General features: G+C 38.9%; 1 protein-coding gene across 9 annotated transcripts in view; it reads left to right on the forward strand.

The window, feature by feature from the left end:
- The window catches only part of DMD (dystrophin), a 985,465-nt gene that overhangs the window by 403,472 nt on the left and 559,383 nt on the right, over positions 1–22,610 (forward strand). For all 9 annotated transcript variants that reach the window (XM_077927390.1, XM_077927397.1, XM_077927392.1 and 6 more), the window contains exons 20-24: positions 3,764–4,005; positions 5,867–6,047; positions 14,365–14,510; positions 14,679–14,891; positions 15,584–15,697. In XM_077927390.1, coding sequence (XP_077783516.1) covers positions 3,764–4,005; positions 5,867–6,047; positions 14,365–14,510; positions 14,679–14,891; positions 15,584–15,697 — 896 coding nt within the window. The remainder of the gene's footprint in view (positions 1–3,763; positions 4,006–5,866; positions 6,048–14,364; positions 14,511–14,678; positions 14,892–15,583; positions 15,698–22,610) is intronic.

A 22,610-nucleotide genomic window follows, 5' to 3' on the forward strand; every position in this document is an offset into this window, starting at 1 on the left:
GTTTGTATCCTCTTGTTCCTGCCTGCCAACCTACCTTTTTTACTTTATCTGTCTCTTCTTTCAGTCTGTGCATCTACCACCAACAATATTTTCAAGATCAGTTTTTACAATCCTATTTGCCATCTCTGTGCATTTTGCTTCCCATTAAATATATAATTCAAAGATCAGTTTCTCTGGATGGGCAGATACCATATAATTTGCTTGCTTAAACCCTTTCTGGCCTGTTTCTTTGTGTATTGTTCCCCTTTGATTGTGAATTGGATTTTTTAAAAAAGAAAATCTAATTTATTAAATACCTGGGCTGTTCTTATACACTAAATAACAGAGTGCAAAGAGTACAGATCTAACTGTTGTATCTTGGAGTAGATTTCTAGGTCTTTTACACTTTTACATACAGAAACAGACTGGCAGGATAGCATCTTTCATTGCACATTTAGAGGGCCTGGGATACGCTGTGTAGCACAGCTGTGCCCTACCATAGAGCGGTATGGATATAGAGATATGATGGCCCAGCACACACACACACACCACACAAAGAGAGAGAAAATTGGGGAAATGCCCCCCATCATTTTTCTGGGTGACCTTCCTATTTCTGGGTGTGGCCAGTGCACTCAGGAGGGGTCCTAAGTGGGCTGCCCTCACTGTCATCCTATCCCTCAATATCTTCTGCCTGGAATAGTTGCCTCAGTCTGCCCAATGGTAGGGCTAGCTCTGAGTAGTGCATGTGTGGTAATGCTGAGAACCAAGCACCAATTGTTGCCTTAGCTTCTGCTAAGTGTCCTGCTGTTAAGACAAAATAATTGGTTGGCTTAGCAGCATACAAAGCTGCCTTGTACTGTGTAGCCCAGTGTTGTCTTCTCTGACCACCAGTGGCTCTTTCACATCACCTGCTATCTGATAGAGCTAAATCGAGATGCTGGGGATTGAACCCAGAGCCTTCTGCATGTATAACACACGTTGTGATCTTGTGCTATAGCTCCTTCTCTGTTATGCCAGCTGTCTGGGAAGCGTTTACAGTTGAAAGTTTTCTCATTTAAAACATCAACAATACTTTATGTGTGAGTATTGTTGAAGTACCTTCCATCCTGATACCAGTGTAGCAGTTTGTAGAGATGTGAATGGATGATTGGTTGTTATGACAGATTAGAACAAAGTTCTTGTTGTACTGAAATAGATGCTCACTGAATATATTATGTTAGGAGGCATCAAAATGAGTACAAAGTGAATTTGTAATGATATGACACATAATGAGGATGAAATCTGGTATATTCATTCCAAGCATCCTTGGAAGTCGAGAGCTAAAACTTATTGCTCTACATTGAAACTATGGCTAATGATGAACGCATTTGTCAAGGTATGCTTCACATTAAGTGGCATTTCAGAAGACTTTGTATATAAGGTGCTGAACAATTAAAATTATTTTAACACAATTTGATATGCACAGTACACAAGGTAATAAAATTAATGAAGGCACTTCAGGTACTGATCTCTATGTCCTTTGGGGACAATGTATTTATTCACTGCCGATATCAGGGGTTGTTCTGAATATAAAATGTGAAACGATTTATGAGCCATTAACCTTGAAATTATAATATATTACCACAGAATTGGTATTGTATTATTCATCATGCCTGATGTTGATGGAAAGAGTTATGTACCTGCTTAACAACAGTGGCAACGTTTCCCCCAAAAAATTATGTATTCAGGAAGGACTAGTGGTTAGTGCAAAGCAACTCTGTTATGTAATATAACTTGCAATAAACCATGAAATTAAACCATTATACTCAATTAAATCAGCTTAAATTAGCACACACACACACACACAATATTTAAAGTTATTACACTCATCCTTCCAGAGCAATCCTATGCACGTTTATTCAAAAGTAAGGGCTTAATTATATGTTATGCCAAATACCTGGCTTGCAGCCATATTAGGTTTTTTAAAAATAATAATTTAAAAATCCTAGTTATGGGTTTCCCAATTTCCCTCAAGACTACAGTGTACAAGCAGAGGAGTTTGATCCTTTGTCATCTGAGATCCTGCTGAAAATTGCCGTTAGTAAAAGAAAAGAAAATCTCAGGTGCCAATGGAAGCATCCTCCTCTCCCAAAAGGAAACTGCAGCACCAGGACATGATTTCCATTGGCGGTCATGTTTGGGATGGTAAGGACTGCATGCTACAGTCCCAGTGGAAATCAGAGGGCCCTACACCTTGGATTAATTTTTTAAAAACATTTTACTTGATTTTCAGGTAAGGCCTAAGTCTCATTGAATTCAATTAAGGATTGTATCCTTAATTTGCCCTTAGGGAAGCAGAAGGCTTAAGCCATGCGATGAGATTATTTAGAAGATGTAGGACTTGTTTGCACATAATACTAACAGTCTTAGGCAGTATGCTTCTGAATTCCAGGTGGCATCTTGTTGGCCAGTGTGAGAACAGGATGATGGACTAGATGGGCCATTGGCCTGATCCAGCAGGCTCTTTTTGTACGGCTTAGTGATATCTGCATTAGCAAACAAGAGCATGAGCAAAACTTCAGCCTTATATAATGCTGGCTCCCCTCCCCTTTGCCTGCATGGTGCCAGAAGGACTGCTGCAGCATTTCATTTCATTTCACTTTCACAGAATCCCAGTTTAGGTTTAGGATCAGAGTTCTTCTTCACTTAGATTAAGGTTACCAGACGTCCCCTTTTCCCGGGGACAGTCCCCGGATTTCCAAATCAGTCCCCATACAAAATCCATTGAAGTTGAAAAGTGTCCCCGGATTCATTGAAAAAAATCTGGTAACCTTAACCTAGATAAGCTATCTTCCCAGGTTGACGAGCCCCACCTTCCCCTCTTTTGGGATATGATAAGGGAACCAGGATATGACATTTTATGTGGCTAATGAGGAAGAGGGGATCATGGGAACCTTTACTAACCATAGGTGTGTTCCCAACTGGACAGTTTTACTGAGAATGTAGCAAAATAATGATTAGGGTTTTAAAAAATGTTTTATATACGATTCAGTAATCAAAGACTTCCAGATGTACAGTGCTAGGATTTCCCCACCATCACTGCCTTTGATATTAGATTGTGTTAACATTTGCTCCGGCAAATGCTGTTCATCATTCTCTTCCTTGTTGGCATCCTGTGATTTGGGATGGTCTGGCATTTGCTCTGTGGGCTCTTTGTACTCTGTGTTTCCTGCTTGCTGTCCTTTCTCTGACCCTTTTGATTTGTAATCTGTGAGGATGTAAATTAGCAAATTGTATCTGTTATCTGGGGCAATTACTTGGTGTATTGAACTTCCAAAATAGTCATAATAATGTTTTTCTATGTAGTATATGTAGGGCTTGGGCAATATTCACCCTGTTCCTAGTACATGTGTGAATACATACTGTACTAGTTTACATTTGCTGCCCAGTGGAAAAAATTGTCTTCTTTTTCTGTGTAACTTCCCATTTCACACAATTGATTTCATTAGTTCTACATTATCTTATCCTAATGCTTCATTTTTGCAGTGCAGTTCATCTTAGCAATAATACTTTCCTAGACTTTTACAGGGGCATTAAAATCCTCTCTCCACTAACGCACAACATCTGTATGTTCAGGATCATTTCTTTGATGATAAATCATTTGTCGGTTTTATGAGATTTCTGATAGAGAAATAGGGTTGTTAAATTTCTTCTTTTTTTATCCACTGTGACCTAAAAATAAACGTTTTAAACTTATCTCTCTCTCTCCCCCCCTCCCCCAAATCTTTCCTTCCTTCCTTTCTAGAGGGGCTTAATGCTGACAACATCAAACAAGCCTCAGAGCAATTGAACAATCGCTGGATTGAGTTCTGTCAGTTGCTGAGTGAAAGACTAGCATGGCTGGAGTACCAAAATAACATCATTGCCTTCTACTCCCAGCTGCAGCAATTGGAGCAGACAGTAATTACTGCTGAAAACTGGCTGAAAGCACAACCCACACCAACAGCAGATCCTGGTGCAGTGAAAACACAGCTAGATAAGTGCAAGGTTAGAAATTCTGTCCTGGTTTTTGCAGTATTGTGCTGCATACATATTGCTGCATCTCCTTTAGGTCTAACAATCAGGTTTTTTTCTGCAGAGTGGGAAAAAGGATATTTGTATTTTACTGTTCAGCTATGTTGGCAGTCCTATAAGAGGATCAAGAAACAGGGCCTGCTCACATATAGGCATTTTCAGCTTGTCACTGGGCTGTGTTGGCATAATAGTGCAATGTATTTTATTTGAACAGGTGGTGCTCCACACAAATGTTCTATATGGATTGCCCCATTTCCATGCTTCCATCATGAAAATTAGAGCTTCAAATTGTACACAAACTTTCACATGAGCACAGCACTCCTACAGGTCTTATGCTGGCCTCATGTATGTACAGTGTGATCCCATGAGATCTGCCCCATATAGACTATTCCACAATTCTCTTTTTTCATACTTCCCTTAGTAATGACCATTCAGCAATAGTGAAGGGCAGCAGCAACTGTCGTGCATGACCTCCAACCACGGCACACAAAAGCCAATGAAAAATTTCAGTTCCATATTGCATTTTAATATGTGCCTTTCTTGCTCTTCTGCTGAGAATGCAAGTTAAATGGGGAAGGGGAAGGAGTGAGAAGTAATAAGCATGTTACGAATGAGAAACTATGGCAAACAGAGGCACGCCTACCATTTTCCTGCTAAAGGAGATCAAGGTGGCTTTGACAGATACCTAGAGCATCTCACAATGGACACTGGAGACTCTTGAATGATGCATAAGGGATTGAAAATACAGGGAAAGGGAAAGTGATATGTTTTATGCATTTTTTAAAAAAGTGCAAATTGAAATTGTCTACACTAGGTAAATATTACAATTCTATCTTCAATGTCTATGGGTGGATCGCAGGTGACTCTTAGATCTCATTTGATAATTAGTACAAAACTCTGTGGTGTGGTGATTAGACTAGATGCCCATTTGCACTATACATTTAAAACAGTACTGTACCACTTGAAGCAGTTGTGGTCCCCCCCCCCCAAATAAAAAATCCTGGGAACTGTAGTTTATTAAGGGTTTGGAAATAGTTAGGTAAAGGTAAAGGAACCCCTGACCATTAGGTCCAGTCATGACCAACTCTGGGGTTGCGGCGCTCATCTCGCTTTATTGGCTGAGGGAGCCGGCGTACAGCTTCCGGGTCATGTGGCCAGCATAACTAAGCCGCTTCTGGCAAACCAGAACAGCCCACGGAAATGCCGTTTACCTTCCCGCCGGAGCGGTACCTATTTATCTACTTGCACTTTGACATGCCTTTGAACTGCTAGGTTGGCAGGAGCAGGGGACGAGCAACGGGAGCTCACCCCGTTGCGGGGATTCGAACCGCCAGCCTTCTGATTGGCAAGTCCTAGGCTCAGTGGTTTAACCCACAGCGCCACCCATGTCCCGTTGGAAAATAGTTAGGAGATCCCTATTCCCATCACAGAGGTACAATTCCAGAGTTCCCTGAGAAGAGGGTTTGACTGTTAAACTACTCTGCCTGCCCAGAGAACAGAGAACATTGCAATAAACAAGTCTTTGCTATCTTTGTCCAAGAATGGCTGTAAGTTGGCATACCAGTTGTAGCTGGTAAAAAACACGCCTAGCCATTGATGCCATCTGAGCTTCAAATGACAAAAAATGTTTTTGAATGAGAGAAATATAGACTACAGCAGGCATTTTAAGTAAGTTTTCTGATTTTATGGGTAGTTTTAAGTGGTTTTATTTTTATCGCATCTTTTTCTTGTTACTGTACACCATATACAGATGTGAAGTGGTATATAACTTCTTGAAATAAAAATAAATTAATGCTTTCTTATTTTAAAAATATATTTATATATTATTATACAGGATGAAGTCATCCACTTATCAACCCTTCAGCCTCAGATAGAAAAACTAAAGGTTCAAAGCAAAGCATTAAAAGAGAAACAACAAGGTCCAATGTTTCTAGAAGCAGATCTTGTTGCTTTTACCAACCACTTCAATCAAGTTTATGATGATGTGAGAGCTAGAGAAAAGCATCTACAAAGAAGTAAGTGTTGCTGTTATTTATATCTCATTGCCTCTCAAAAATCTGTGAAACAAAGCAGACATTTAATTTGATGTGTGTGCGTGTGAAAATGGGTTGTATCCAAAATAATACACATCCCATCAACACAAGGATTTTCACTTGTATGTCAAGGCCTCCTAGCCACCCCTGGGAGAATAAAGACACAAAGACACAGAATTTAAGGTTAATGTTAATAGGCAAATTTAGGCCACACCTTTATTGGTTACAGAATGTGATGCCCCCTTGAAACCGCATTATGAGTCTAAATCTTGTTTGTAGTGTAAATTACAATACATTATGCGCATTTACCTACCGTGTTCTGTGGAATATGCAAGAGTGTTTTATTGATAGTGTAGGTAAATTAGAGAAACAAAGCTGGTTCCTGTTTGTACGGGAAAGTGTTAGCAAGCAGGAGAAAGGATGAGACTTTTGCAGATGTTGATATATGTTGGGACTAAGTTTGTGGTTAGTCTGAATTCTTGTTATAGCTTTATAAAGTTTCACTAAATGCTTGTACTTTTGAAATACTGTTTTTCAATTGTTGAGAAGTTAACAAAGATATTTGAATGTTAAAGTACAACATTTTGCTTTATGTATATGGTTAGGAAGAAAACAAAAGTGTTGCCATTCTGTGTTCTTTGAAGTGCATCTCATGTTCTCGAAAGAAAAATCATACTTTTAAACTTTTACATAATACTAGCTCCTTCTAGTGGCTGTTGCAGATGTGCTGACTGATCCATGCCTGAGGAAACTCAGATGCTAGGAACTGCATGTTTCAAACAATAAAGCTATGCTTACTAATAGGCAATGTAGCTTATATTGCACATTTAAAACAATCAATTTTTGCCATCAGAAAAGCAAGTGCATCATTCTGAAAAGGTGTGTAAAGTTTTCCTTCATAATTCTGAAGCTATAGCAGTCAATTTTTCTCATTTCCTGTTTCCAAAATTTAAATGAAGGCTATAATCTCGACAGCAAAAGGAGGCTTCAAACTGGCATCTACTGGCAATCCTAAAACATATGTGTTGGTGACTATTTCACTGACATACCTTGTGCCCTGTTTTTGCATCAGATTAGCGTTCTAGAAGTTAGTAACCATTTTCATTGGACAACTACACACAGGGTAATTATCATGACTTATTTCCTAAGTATGATTTAGAAAATTTGAGAATTATGAAGGCTCCATGTTAGAATATAATCAAGTAGATTTCCCCCCTCACCCCACCCTGTCGTTTTCATGCTAGTTATTGAACAGTTAATTTAATCTTTTTTTGGTCTGTGAAAATGTACTGAGAAGCTGAAACTGGAATTGGGGACTGGTTTGCTGAGAAGGCATAAATTTTCTATCAGTTGTGCTTCGTATATAGCTATGAACTCATCTACCAGAGTGTACTTCTAGAAAACCCTGTATCAGTCAAAAAGAGCATATAAAACATGTAACCAAAATGTTAATATTTTACTTTCTTTCATTTTTTTTTGTTTTCAGAAGTTTGAAGAACATACATATTTTTAACATTTTTGGTTTGCATTAAAGTTCTTGTGAGTAGGACACTGGTCATGGAACACTTTCATTGGAGAATAAGGGGAAGCATGATTTTTCACTGATTCCTCCTTCCATTGTAGCTATCTGTATCTCCCCAAACTGTGTGGAGGAGCTGAGGTGGCATGTGGGTGGGAGCTGCAGAGAGAATGGAAGTCAGAAATTCCTCCTTTCTCCAGTGAGATCCTCCATTGGATCTCAGTCTCCCTTTTGCAAGTAGGAAACATTTTTCACGGAAGAGCAGCTCTGAATCTGATCCTTTGTATACATTTTAATAGTATTCTGCTTCTTAATAATGGCTCATATATAACATAACACAGAATGCTGTGGTAAGGATATTTTGTACAAACATTGTGTAGGAAAATTAAAAATATTGTGTCACATTATTGCTAGCAGTGCAATTTATACTTTAGGCCTCAAGCAGTTTGAAGCATTATACTTTGCAGCAATAGTTTTTGTTAAAAATACTGAATGCTCTTTTGAATTATTCTGTTGCAACATGATTCTTTTTTGCTGAATTTATCACTTTTTAAGATAATATTTCCTAGGCTGCATTGTCGGATACAGATGAAAGTGGCTTATATTTTGCAACACAAATACAATCTCATTTTCTTGATTAATTATTTTCTCTTTAAAAGGAGAAACCAATTGTGAAATTTATTAGATAATATCTTCTTTTCTATCCCTGCTCTATATTTTTTCCAGTAACATATGCAAACTACTATCCATGAAAAGCTTTTCAGCAATCATCCAGTACACTATAATAAAGCAAGTGATGTTTGTTTTCGTATAAATAATTTAGAAGAAAAACACCAGTGAATAACCTCAGTGAATGCTCTTTATTCAACTTCTTCTACCATAGTAGTACATCAGATAAACTTATTAAACTAGTAGCTGGGCATATATTATATTTTGTCATTGTGTTGGTTTTCAAATTCTGCAATATGTTGTTAAAATTGTGGGGAATAGATAGAAAAATGTGTGTGTGTGTCCCATGCCTATGAAACATCAGGAAATTTGCACTGCCTTTGTTACTGCCATTACCACACATTAATATGAAGTCATATTAGGTGCTATGTAGGACACAGAAGTGACAAAGAGCCTGTACTGAGAAGTTAGAATTTACAGGCCTATAAGTACATTACATATGCAAAATCTGTTTACAGCAACCAAACACTTGGTTTTCTGAAAGAAATTCTTTAGCCCTTGACTGTGTTGGAGAGCCATAGCTCTTCTATTCAACTACAATTACAAAAGTTTCTCTGGGTAAAAAAAGCATATTTAAATTGGTTTTAATACAGTAGGTATGAGGGTAAAACCTCAGCGCCTAGGGCTTGCCGATCGCATGGTCGGCGGTTCGAATCCCCGCGGCGGGGTGAGCTCTCGTCTTCGGTCCCAGCTCCTGCCCACCTAGCAGTTCGAAAGCACCCCTAAAGTGCAAGTAGATAAATAGGTACCGCTTTCTAGCGGGAAGGTAAACGGCATTTCCGTGTGCTGCGCTGGTGCAGGCTCGCCAGAGCAGCTTCGTCACGCTGGCCACGTTACCCGGAAGTGTCTCCGGACAGCGCTGGCCCCCGGCCTCTTAAGTGAGATGGGCACACAACCCTAGAGTCGGACACGACTGGCCCGTACGGGCAGGGGTACCTTTACCTTTACCTTTACAGTAGGGATATTGGCTTATACAGTAGGTATGCAGTAAGATGTACAAGGCAAAAGTGAGGAAGAGGACAGGGTGAAATAAAGGACAGTAAAATGGGCTGACAGAGAAGTAATAGGTGGCATATGCTGCAGAAACGAGGAAGCTACAGTGGTTCAGAAAAGATTTTGGTGAAGAAGTTACTTGTGAATAGGAATCCGAAAGTTGAAAGAGGAAGACTTGAAGAAGATGGAAAAGCATCTTCTGGGTAGTGAGGTGCGAATATCCTGTTATCTGTCCTGAATCTATTTAAGAGTTCCAATCAAATGTTCACAAAGGCTCAAGTGTTCACAAGGCACTTGCAAATTAGCCACTCCTCGTGGCTGAATGCCTGGAGCAGAGGAAGGTGGCATAGGCAGGTACGGTAATTCCAGGCCTTGGTGGAATATATTTTCCCGGTGGGAACTGTGAAGACAAGTCGCAAGATCCCAGTGGCAGGATAGAGATGCTTCACACATAACTTCCATTTTGAAGAATATAAATCTGATGGTTTCTTCTCAGCAAAAATGATGCATTGAGCATCAATTTATTACTAAATATTCTGGTGAGAAAAAGATGCTACACCAGGACCTGGATCTGGCTTTCCCTTGTCTTGTTCTGCCCCATGGTAAACATCTGGAGAATGAGGCATGCAGCAGCTGATTCCAAGTGAAGACCTTTTATTACAACTCCTCTGCTCACCTTAGTCTTACCCACAAGTGCTTGATGCTTATCTAAGGTATCAAAGCTTATGCAAGTGGCCTCGCTCTCAGTCTCATGAAATTCCTATTTACAGGCATGCACCGATACATTATGTTGTCCTAGGTGAATGAAGCACATTAAACAGCATAGCAGTAACACATCAAGTGACCAAGTTGTGACAGTTTTATGTTTAATGTTTGCCCCTTATTTATTTCTGGTCCTTTGCAACTGTATCTGCCCCAGGCAGCCAGTGGAGATCCAAAGTCTCTGGACTGAATCCCCTAGAACAAGTGTGGGGAGCCTTTGGCCCTTCAGATATTGTTGTATAACAGGTAGTTCACCAGCATCTGGAGGACCCAAATTCATTCACACCTGCAGCTGTTCGGTGGTTTTATAAAAGTGCACAAAAATATTTCTGTTTCTCTGTCCAACATATTTACATAACCTAGGCAGGCACCCCTGGAAAGTTGACAGACCCTGCGTAAGCAGCTCATCACATGGGGTTGATCTGCGACATATCTTCCCAGCAGAGGGATTTTAGCCATTTGCCAAGAAGGACAACAGGCAAGGCAGCAGGGAGGTCAGTGTGGTGGTGTGGATGCACTTTCAGGAGCGCCAAATCGGCTCCTTTACTACACTCGCACTGCGCCAATGTCCTTGTTGTCTTGCCCCTCTCCCTCCTGGTCAGCACTAGTGACACATCTCTGAAAAGCTAGTCTTGAGCCTTCACTCTACCCAGTGACTGCTTCTGAATCCAGGCAACTGCTCAATTTGCCTCTATGGCTGGCAAGCCCTGGGCATAGGAAATAGAATAGCAGAAGGGTCAGGACTGACTGAAAACTGTTTATAAGGATCCAGGATAATGAAAAATTGATCAGATTTCAGGTGTTAGTTGGGAATACTTCTAAGAGAATAGGGTCTTCTATAGCTGTGCCTCTCAAGGCTAGGCAGAGAAAAGGCAAGTCTTCTGAATTAACTTTGTGAAGCTGTTATATACAGTTACAGATTGGCATTCCAGATCTGTAGTATGCTTTTACAGTTAATATTGTATGGCCAAATGTCAGAAAATGGATTATTTCCAACTTGTGTTCCTCAGTTTGAGTTCTCTCAACAGCTACAATTAGAACTACTGTTGAAAGCAGAAAGTGTCTGCTTCACTCTCATGCAAGCCACATCCTATTGAAATCAATGGCAACATTCCAGTTGGCTTGAATGGATCTTTGTTTTATACCCTAGTGAGTTGCTGGTGCCTCCACAGATGTTAACCTATTTTAAGGCATCTGCAATGCCATTCTAATGGGGGCAGTTTAATAAAATGCTATGTTAATGTTCTAATCTAAACATTTAACAGATGTCCCAAAGAGAAGATTGCTTTTATAGATACTCTGAATACAATAACATGAACCATAAAAAGGATATTGGCACTTTCAGTAATAGTTTTTAAAACAGACTCCAATTCTAAATAACATGAGATGTGAGAATATGAGAAATATTCTTGGGCCAGCCTGTTGATTCTAAAATTAAACTTTTTCATGTTATAATCTGAGGCAACATGCTGATTACATTATGCTGTCGGAAGCCCGGGGGGGGGGGGGCGGCACTGCACAGCCCCCAAACTGAGACAAACCTCTCCTGGTGTCTTCCTTGTGGTGCGCAGCCCAGGATGTTCATAACTCTTCAGTCCCGCAGCAGCAATGTTGCAGCAGCGACACATATCCGAAAATATGTGCACACTCAAACAGCAGAGTAAAGCTGGAAGCTGAGGTGATGAGGTGTGACATCTAAATTATATTTATTAGGCAATATATACAGGACAAAGCAATCATGACGTCCTCTGACATCTTCTCCAAGACAGAGAAAAAGTACAAAAGTACAAAACAATGGAAGAGATAGGACTGGCTTCTGTTCTCACACTTTCTAAGCATGGAATGTAAACAGAGACATGTGATTGGGAGCAATGGGAGAGAATGAAAATGCTGACTTCTACCTATTTCTTTACTGCATGTATGATGTGCTCATTCTTAAACATGTTTTGAATCTCCACCATGATAATCATAACCTATTCTGGGTAATTTTCACAAATGGTATTCTCATATAAGGCAAAAAGCTCAAGTTTGCAAATCCTGAAAATGACCTTTTATTCTAGTGATTATTTTATGGTGTGGCAGAAGTGTATGGGCCAAAATGTTCATGGTACATCAAGCACAAATTTGAGATGGCTTTGTGTCTTTAAGAACTGATTCGAAAGGAAAACTGTATCAGATGTAGGTTGTCCTGTCATAGTAACCAAAGAATAAGTAAATCCAGCCCTGACCCTTCTTCAATTTTGGGTGACTTTTTAAAAGAAAAGATCCTCTCAAGAACTTTATTTGAAAACCCCAAAGTAGTCAATGAGGAAAGTAATCAAAAGGCACTGGGAAGCAATCTACTATTTATTTTTTCATTTGCTTCAATTTATTTAATAGATTTTTACCCTGCTTTATTTTCCAAAAGAATAGTAGCTAATAACACAATAACGAACGATGTTGAAATCCTAAAATGTGCAATAAATGGCACACCAGCTGATCATGAAACAATTCAAACAGAATACCAAAACCTTAATAGAATAAAACAGCAGGAAAAAGAAAATGTTGATTACCTGCAGCAAGAGACCATAAACTAATGAGGTATCCAGCTAACTTGTTCCATTTGCACAAGGATTTCTACGTGTGCCATGGAATTCCACCCCTTCCTTGTGCACCCTAAATCTGTTCTGGGTTTTCCTGCAACCCTCCAGAGCAGATTTGCAGCAGGTGCAAAGTGGGTGCGTGGGGAGAGGGGAAGGAAGGGAATCTTCCATTGTGCAAGTGGAAATCCTTGCACTGATGAAACAAGTTGGTTGGATACCACCCCAATATTCAGCCAACTCCAAAGCCAGATGTTAACCACCCAGTGCTCAGGCCAGATGGGCACCCTGGTAATTGCATTCCTAAATGTGTTAGCCACAAATCAATAGACCCTGCTGCTCATAGCTATATGCTGCACTTCAGCTGGCAGTAGGATGGGAAACAGAGCAAGAATCATTGAGTGAAACACTTCAGGGGAGAGAACATATGAAAGAAAGTGGTACTTAAAGTACACAGACCAAACACTTTTTCGTGTTGCAAAGTAAGAACTAAGGATGTGCATGTCCCCCAAGATGCACCTTGAATCTGCATTTGTGCAGTTTTTTTAAAAAATCCAAACTGTTTCTGAGATGCTCCATGCTCTCTTCACTTAGAACTACAATTCAGGATCCAAGCTGTTCTGTATAAAATAAAGCTCCATGTTTCCCATTTGCTATAAATGGCAATATAAAAATGGCTATAAGTTTTTCCCTTGGGGCCAAAGTGGATAAAACTTATAGGCACCGGACCCCCCTCTGGAGTGGATTAAGCCTGACAATGTGCAGACAAATAGGTCCAGGTGCTTTTTGTGAGGAAGTAAAAGAAATCCATTTTAATTCACAATCCCTTATTGGGAGGGGGGAGGTAGCAGGGTTTTGTCTCTTGCTCTTTCTTATCTTAAAATAGTTAAGAAGTGAATGAGTGCTTGTATACTTTGTAGTTTACACTGACCTTTTCTTCCTGGTGCTTGTTTGTTTCCTCCAACAGGCCTTACAATGTAAGTTTGTATTGAAAACTTCATGTGGAGTTTAGAGGAGATCTGATTTGTTGTTGTTAAAGCAGAACAATTTAGGGGTTTTTTATTTTTAAAAAACCTTCTACGGCTGTACTTCAACAACAACAAACAAGAACAGCAACAACAATCCAGAGCTCTTCGGTGCTCTGCAGGGAGAATCATTTCTTTAAAAGCTCCTGGACTTAAAGAAACAGAGAGATGTAGGAAAAAGTAGAAAATCACAAAAACAGCAGAGTAACAGAGCAACGCAAGGCATTGTGGCTGACCTGATCTGATTTGGCAGGGATTAGTTCATTGACCACACAATTTGACTCAGAAGGTAAAGAAAGACCCTTGAATCACTCCAATTTTGCCTTGTTTTTAGCATTCTCCGCCCCCCATCAGCTGATGCATACTCCAGTAAGAACCAGCATCCTCAGTTGAGCCCAGATAAACAGTGCAGAACACTGGGGGCTGGGAGGTGCAGTATTTGACCAAATTTTTGGCCTGGGCTACTCTGAGAACCACTATAGCTGAGGGAGATTGGCACGATGAGGGTGAATCCCAGCAGAGCCTTGCTTTGCTTCTTTTTTGGGAGGGCTACAGTTGCAACTTGTCTGCTATTGTTGTGTTGTGATCTGAAAAGAGGTGCATTGATTTGTTTTTGTTGTGTAATGGTTACAGTTGCACAAAATTGAATTACATGGAATAAAGCAATGTCCATTTCTCCCCTTCCAATGCAGCTTTCGATAGTTTGCCACCCATGCAGTATAAGGAAACTATGAACACTATTCTCTTGTGGATTCATCAGTCTGAAGCCAAACTCTCCATACCTCAGGTTACAGTCACTGAATTAGAAATCATGGAACAAAGGCTTAGGGAGCTAAAGGTAAGCACAGAGAACATGGTGAGTTTGTTTTAATTGACAAACACTTGGTGTTTATATATTTAAAAATAACCATAAGCATACTGACAGATTTCATAATATTAGACATTATGGTTTATTCTTAGACTGAATTTAATATAAGCCAATGCACTATTATTATGTTTATTAAAGGCTTTGCAAAGTTCCCTGCAAGAGCAACAGAATGGACTCAACTATTTAAGCACAACTGTAGAAGAAATGTCTAAAAAAGCTCCTGCAGAGGTCAGTCAGAAATATCAATCAGAAATTGAAGGGATCCATGGCCGTTGGAAGAAGCTATCAACTCAGTTGACAGAGAACTGCCAAAAACTTGAGGAGCTGATCACTAAGCTACAACAGTTCCAGGTTAGCTGGAATTTTCTTTACTTCCTTTATTGATTATTCATATGATGTCAGCTATGTGACATTTCACCTAGTGTCATATATGGAGTAAAATCCATCTTCCCCTATAGGGACCTAATCCAAGAAATGGGACTTGGAAGATAGGCAGGGTTGTATTGAATATTAGTGATACTCAGAGGAGACCCATAGACATAAAAAATATGGCATTCAGTTTTTCTGAAACTACACAGACAGTGTGTATGGTGGTGGTGGGAGAAAAACACTTTTAAAAAGCAATGCAAAATCAGAAGAAAATGAACAGGAAAGATATTTTGATGGGATGAAAGAACATCTCCCCACCCCCCATGCCTGCCTCTGATCTAACACATACAGACTATAAAGAATCTATGCATATCTGTACAAATACTAGTGATGGGTACTCTCAATATATACAATTATTTTGCTATATATTTTAAATGATTTAGAAAACAAAATCTGGGAGAACTACTATTTCCTGGTATGGTGATCAATAAGGGTAGTAAGTAGACCAAATAGGAAAAAAACAAATGAAATATTTGTTTACATTTTTAAAGAGATTCAGATACATTAACAATCTCAAAGATACTCTTGATGTTTAGTCATGAAGACATGTCCAGTTGTATTTTATCACTAACAAATGCTTCATATAATACAATGCATTGTTTGTTCAAAAACAGAATGACTCTAAAACCCTGAAGAAATGGATGGCTGAAGTGGATGTTTTTCTAAAAGAAGAGTGGCCTGCACTTGGTGATTCAGAAGCACTTGAGAAACAGCTAGAACAGTGTACAGTAAGTCATGACTTTGTGTACATTTGATGTACGAAGTAGATCGTAGCAAATGCAAAGTATCATCTGTATGTATAGCCTTCCTACAAATGCAATTACCGTCATTCTGCTTTAGGAGACAGTTTGTGTGGGTGTCAGAACATACTCCTAAACGCCTGCAGCATCGTGTTCTCACAATGGCCAACCAGCTGCCTATTGAGAGCCCATAGGCAAGACATAGGTACAACAGAACTCCTTCCTCTTGTGTTTTCCAAAAACCTGATGTCCAGAGACATGATACTTTTGATACTGAAGGTAGTGCACAGCCATTGTAGATAGTGATATCCTTATCCTCCATGAGTTTGTCTAAAGCAGGAGTAGGCAACCTAAGGCCCGTGGCCCGGATGCGGCCCAATCGCCTTCTAAATCCAGCCCACGAACGGTCCGGGAATCAGCGTATTTTTACATGAGTAGAATGTGTCCTTTTATTTAAAATGCATCTCTGGGTTATTTGCGGGGCCTGCCTGGTGTTTTACATGAGTAGAATGTGTGCTTTTATTTAAAATGCATCTCTGAGTTATTTATGGGGCATAGGAATTTGTTCATTTCCTCCAAAAAATTATAGTCCGGCCCACTAGATGCTCTGAGGGATGGTGGACTGGCCCACGGCTGGAAAAGGTTGCTGACCCCTGGTCTAAAGCCTTTTAAAGCCATCTAAATTGCTGGCCATCACTACACCTTGTACTGTATAACCTAGTTTAACTGTGTGCTGTGTGAAGAACTATTTCCTTTTGTCTGTACTGAATCTTCCAACATTCAGCTTCGTTGTTTCATCCCAAACTCTAGCATTATGAGAGAGAAGGAAATAAAAAAATCACTCTCTGCTTTTTTCATGCCTTACCATGTTCCATTTTCCCCTAAACTAAAAAGTATCAATATTTGGCACAGTGTTGCATCTGCACCTGATTCATGCTTTATCTCACGTCAAACAAACCATGAGCTGTAGCCAAGACTCTTGGCTTAATGCTTGTGACTTGCTTGGGTCATGCTTTAGCTGAGATTCCTGCATTGCAGGGGGTTGGACTAGATGATCCTCGGGTCCCTTCCAAGTCTACGATTCTATGATTCTATGAAACCACAAGCCTGAGTTTGCAAATAACACTTAAGGCAAACCATTGCGTAGCATAGGAGCGTCAAGAGGGGAAGTTTTTTCTCTGTGAACCAACATACTTTTTCACAGTAAGCCATAATTTGATTTAGCATTGTATGAGATCAAGGTCTGCTTCCTTTTTTTAAATTAGATGAGCTATTTCCCAAATATTTATTCTAACTGTCCTTCTGTTGCATTATGTTGTTTTATATAATGACTCTAGTTCAGGCAGGATTAAAGTTAAGTGACATCTATAAAACAATTGAAAGTTAAAGTGTTTTTTTAATCGACTGGCTTCCTGGGCTGCTGTGATTTTTCATTAAAACAACAAAGCATGAAAATACCAGAAATATACCCTCATAAAACATTTGTTTTACTATTATGATGACCTCTAGCATGTGGATTTTTCTTTGGAGCTGTTTTCATTTTGTACATAATATTGATAATGGAATAACTATCTAATGAGAAATAGCAAAATGTGTATACCAACTGTTAAATTTTCTAGCTTTCCTTTTGCTAAGGGGAAATAGTATGAAACATTTAGTAATTCTGTCATTATTCTCCTTCAAATGTTAAAAGTGCCAATAACTTTGTAAGAAGAACAAGTAAAAAATTTATGTAGGAGTTATTTGTCTCGTGAAACTTCATGTTGGCATACAGAGCAGAATATTTTATGACAAATGTCAATCAAAAGACATGTAAAGGAACCCAGTGTAACTGACAATCTCACAAGAATGGTGAAGTTGTTGTAATTATCCAATTGCTGTCTTTGCTTGCATGTTGGTACATTTAACAAAGATTGCTTTGAATTCCTGTGGTGGATGGCTCCACACAGCAAGCTCTTCATATGTACAAGAGTCCATTACAATAACCTGTTGTTTCATGTAAGAATAATGTAGAGTTAATAGAGATTTTAAATTCCATGTTTAGTCTGTGGACAGAGGGCCTAAAAATTGGATAGCCATTACTAGCTGCAGTGATGAAATGAGAGGTAGCCTTTTTTTAAATGGTTTATCACCCCACTAAAATTATTAGCTGCCCTTGCCATCAGTAATGAAATAAAAACTTTTTTAAAAAGAGAGAGTTATAATAGTATTTACCAAAATAAATCCCCAAACCTAATTATGTTAAAAAAACCAAAAACCTGAAAACAGTTGTTTCACAACTTTTCTCCAGTTTGGCTGGGCTCAAGAGGTATCACATTAATTAGAAACTATAAACAATGTACTGTAATAACTTCTGGGTACTTCACTGAAAAGATGCAGAACAGGGAGTACAAAACCTGTAAGGGTTTTTATTTTTTTTAGATTTCGCTTATGGATAAAACTGTTCATAGAGGCTGAGGAGATGTCTTTCTATTACACCTCCCCCCCCAAAAAAAAATCCTCATTCAGCCTGCTATCTGATATGGTCAGTAATTGATCATGATGTCTTTACTGAGGTAACATACCTGGTATGAAACAGTACTCCCCATTCATCTGTCAGCACAGTTTCTTCTAATTATACAGACTTTAAAATGGAGATATCATTGGTACCATATTAAGGGGATTGAAATAATACTGTTTGTTCTATTTATACTGTTGGTTTGACAGCCTGCGCAGTACAATTGTTGGCCATGTTGATGGTTGATAATGAGTAGCCTTCACTGAAAAAGTGCCTTAGTTGCGTAAAAACAAAGAAAAGGAGCCAAAAATACATAATACTCAAATATGAGCAACAAATGGAAAAACAGCTTGACAAATGAAACATATCTACATGAAATAAGTCAGAGAGATGAAAATCAAATAAATTTGATTCCTTGGCAATCCTTTTTATTATGCCAGTATGTTGCTACCATACCTTCATTCACATGATAAAAGGTTGTAGAAGACATATTGCCATGGACACCAAATCATTTTTCCTATAGAAAAAAGACTGTTTATACAGACAAGACAACTGTTGCAGAACTGGTGCTGGTTTTCACGTCACCTGCTTATAACCGTGGTCCTGTAATAGGCTTCTGTAAAAAAGACATTACTAATGGCCATTTCCACTTGAATGATGTAGAAAATGTAGTTTGCAATAAAATAAAAAAGGGTAGATGACATGTATGGGTTGTTAAGTCTGTATAAGCCATTTTCCCCAGTGACCACTGGCCATAATAATGCAGCACCTATCTCAGGCGTCCTCAACCTCGGCCATCCAGATGTTTTTGGCCTACAACTCCCATGATCTCTAGCTAGCAGGACCAGTGGTCAGGAATGATGGTAATTATTGTCTCAAAACATCTGGAGGGCCAAGGTTGAGGAATCCTGACCTATTTCATGAACCTTGACATCTACATCCACAACATGCATGTCAGGCTATATGTTTTTGGGTGTTATCCATATGTGAAATCTAAGAAATAAGATTTCCCCCTTATATTATTTGCAAACGCCGCATTTTCAGCACTGTTCCCCACTGATGACAATCTCCTATATAGTGTCCTTGCCTCATTTTCAGCTTAATAATTTACAACACTAAAGAGACTTCATCATTGTGTATTGAAGATAAAATTTAAAAGGTTTTCTCCTCTCCTCAGCTCCCTTGCCCTCACCCCACTTGTTCTTGCCGTTTAGTCATGTCCAACTCTTTGTGGCCCCATGGACCAGAGCACGCCAGGCACTTCTGTCCTCCACTGCCTCCCGCAGTTTGGTCAAACTCATGCTGGTTATAGGAATATTTGCCTCTACTGTCGATTATTTCAACCCAACACTGGTAGCTTCGAGAACACTGTCCAACCATCTCGTCCTCTGTCGTCCCCTTCTCCTTGTGCCCTCCATCTTTCCCAACATCAGGGTCTTTTCCAGGGAGTCTTCTCTTCTCATGAGGTGGCCAAAGTATTGGAGCCTCAGCTTCACGATCTGTCCTTCCAGTGAGCACTCAGGGCTGATTTCCTTCAGAATTGTTAGGTTTGATCTTCTTGCAGTCCATGGGACTCTCAAGAGTCTCCTCCAGCACCATAATTCAAAAGCATCAATTCTTCAGCGATCAGCCTTCTTTATGGTCCAGCTCTCACTTCCATACATCACTACCTCCCCCCACTATCACTGCCCAAACAAGTGTGCAGGCTGCTTCTACTGAGGATTGATAGGCTCAGGAAATGTGAGAATGTCATTAGCATACCACAGATTTTCTTTGGAATTCACTTGTGAGCTGAATTCTGGAGAGGGAAAAGAGTGGGTGTGCATCCATTGAGAATCCAAGTGAAAGGATTAAATCTAAAAGAAGTTACCCTTGCCATTGTAGAAGTAAACAATCCCAGCAAATGACATTCCTACTGAGAAATAAACCCTATTGATTTCAATGGGTCTTACTTGCAGGTAAGTGACTATAGGATTGCAGATTAACATATACCTATAAGTTATGTTAGATTCTTCACAAAAATGTTAAAAAGGCAACCAATGAAATTCAAAAGCATGTATTGTTTTTCTTTGACAATTGTGAGTTGTTATATTGGTAAATATTTGTTTTATTTTAAAATGGCTATGGACAAGAGTGTGAGGAAAGGGAGAGGACAAGGGCCGCCAGGAACCTTAAGCCTCCCCTGTTTGTGCTTATTTCTTATCTATTTTATTTTATTTTAAATTCATTTTTCTTTTTCATTAATTACATACATCTCAATTTCTTAACATTTACTATATATTCCTCCCTCCCTCCCCTCCAGGGCTTCCCCCAACTTCCACTTCTGGTTTGTTTCTCTTTTCATCCAGTTTGCTATCTCCTAACAGAAAAAGTTATCAATAATATAACATCAAGTATAAAAACCTAAAAATAAAAGTAAATACACTATAATATTTCACTATTTTCTAAACATTTTCTAATACTAATAATGTGAGTGTTTATTTAAATCCTGCCATGTATTTTAATAGGATGTATATACCAGAATGGTTGATATTCATAAGAAGCTTACATAGAATACAACTAATATAGCATCTCCCTTCTGAGATAGAAGGATGGTCAATGTACAGATTAAAAAGGAAAATATTTTATCCATTTAAACTGCCTGGAGTTTTTATAACAGGGAACCAGTATATCAGTTTTGTTAATTAAATAAAAAATTAAACAGACAGCCATTTTTAATAATGAGTATTGTGGTCAGAGTAGAGTAGCAGAGTCTTCAGAGTCATGTCAGTTATGATTCTTCTCTGTTGACATTTAATTAATTAACCCCCCAGATGTGCTGTTGCTATATGATCTCTCAAAATCCTGGGGTAAGAATACTTGAGAAATTAGATGGTTGTGAATTCCAATATTAATTGGCCTGATTTGCATCTTCTGGAATAATGTGTGAGCCAGAACTTAGTTTTTGCTGGCTTTCACACTTCTTGATTGTACCAACACAGTTCTCAGCTAAAAAATACATTTAAAAAATACGCTTAAGATGCATTTTTAGTTTTGGGATGAAAGTGATTTTAAAATATTATTTAAATACATATTCAAATTTTCGTTGGAATTATTAATTCAGAAACTGGATGGAACAGAATGAAGGTTGAGCACGTGCAGAAGTGACACAGACAAAAAATAGACTAATTCACCAGTCTTTACCTGGAACGTTTTTTCTAACTGAGCATGTGAACTGCCCTCAGACCCCCGGGTATAGGGCGGTATATCAATTCAATAAATAATAATAATGTTCTCACTATGAATAGAATTCTCTGAAAATCTCAATGTGGAGCTTGTCCGCATGGTTTTTTTCCCTTCCTAATTCCCATATTGCTCCTTGGTGAGAAGCAAGTTCTTATCTTACCATTTCTGCTAAAAATACAAATTATCACATATTATATGCATTATTATACACACATATACACTTCCAAGTTTCTTAAACCAACACATAAGCAGATGCATACAGCAATGTATATAGCTGTATAAAAGTACCTATCAAACTATGCTGTAGACATATAGTACCTCATGGGACTTGCGTCTTTCCCACATATGCATAGAATGTATGTATATTTGCATCTAATTCTGCACCTAATTTGGCTTTCTTTCTTTCTTTTTTACAAAGAAAGCCTGGCAATGTGTGAGTGGCTTGAACATAAATGGGCACTCATTGCAAGAGACATCACAATGTGTTGAAAGCTTGATTGCATCAAAACTTCCATAATAGTTAGTGAAGAATTCATGCCTTTCTGAGATGTGCCTGGATGTGGTAGAATTCCTGCTGGTACCGAAGCCCAACAGGATCATTGGACTGCTTGCATCATTTTTATTGAACTAGGGTCCCCTGATTTTAGTGAGATGCTGCTTTGTCAAGTATTTCCTTCTGCCAAGCCTTAGGCTGATCACACTGGTTCTGTGGAAGTAAAGTAACATGGGTTTAACTGGGAATCGCGAATTAGGAAAACATCTCTCACAGCAGTCGATCAGCAACAATAGAGAGAAATGGCAGGCAGAAAATAAAAGACAGGCAGCCAAAATTCAAAACTTTTTTGAAAAGGTTGTAGATTCAAAATGGGTACACTAGGAAAGACACCATGTCAGTAATCAGTTCTAGAAAGAATATGTCAGTTAACTAATATTTTAGCTACAATTATGGAAGTTTCATATTGAGTCTAACTTGGATCTTATTGAGTCTAACTTGGATCTTATGGTTGTATTCAACTAACTTTTACCCAGAGTAGACCCACTGAAAGTAAGGGAATTAAGTTAGCCAAGGCCATTAATTTTGTTGGGTAAGAGTTGGTGTATGGACTTGTGAGCCAGTGGGAGTTGGTGTATGGACTTGTGAGCCAGTGGGAAAGAGACTGAAGTGGTGTTTGTGTGTGT

Source organism: Podarcis muralis, chromosome 4 (genome assembly GCF_964188315.1).
Source record: "Podarcis muralis chromosome 4, rPodMur119.hap1.1, whole genome shotgun sequence".
Taxonomy (NCBI): Eukaryota; Metazoa; Chordata; class Lepidosauria; order Squamata; family Lacertidae; genus Podarcis; species Podarcis muralis.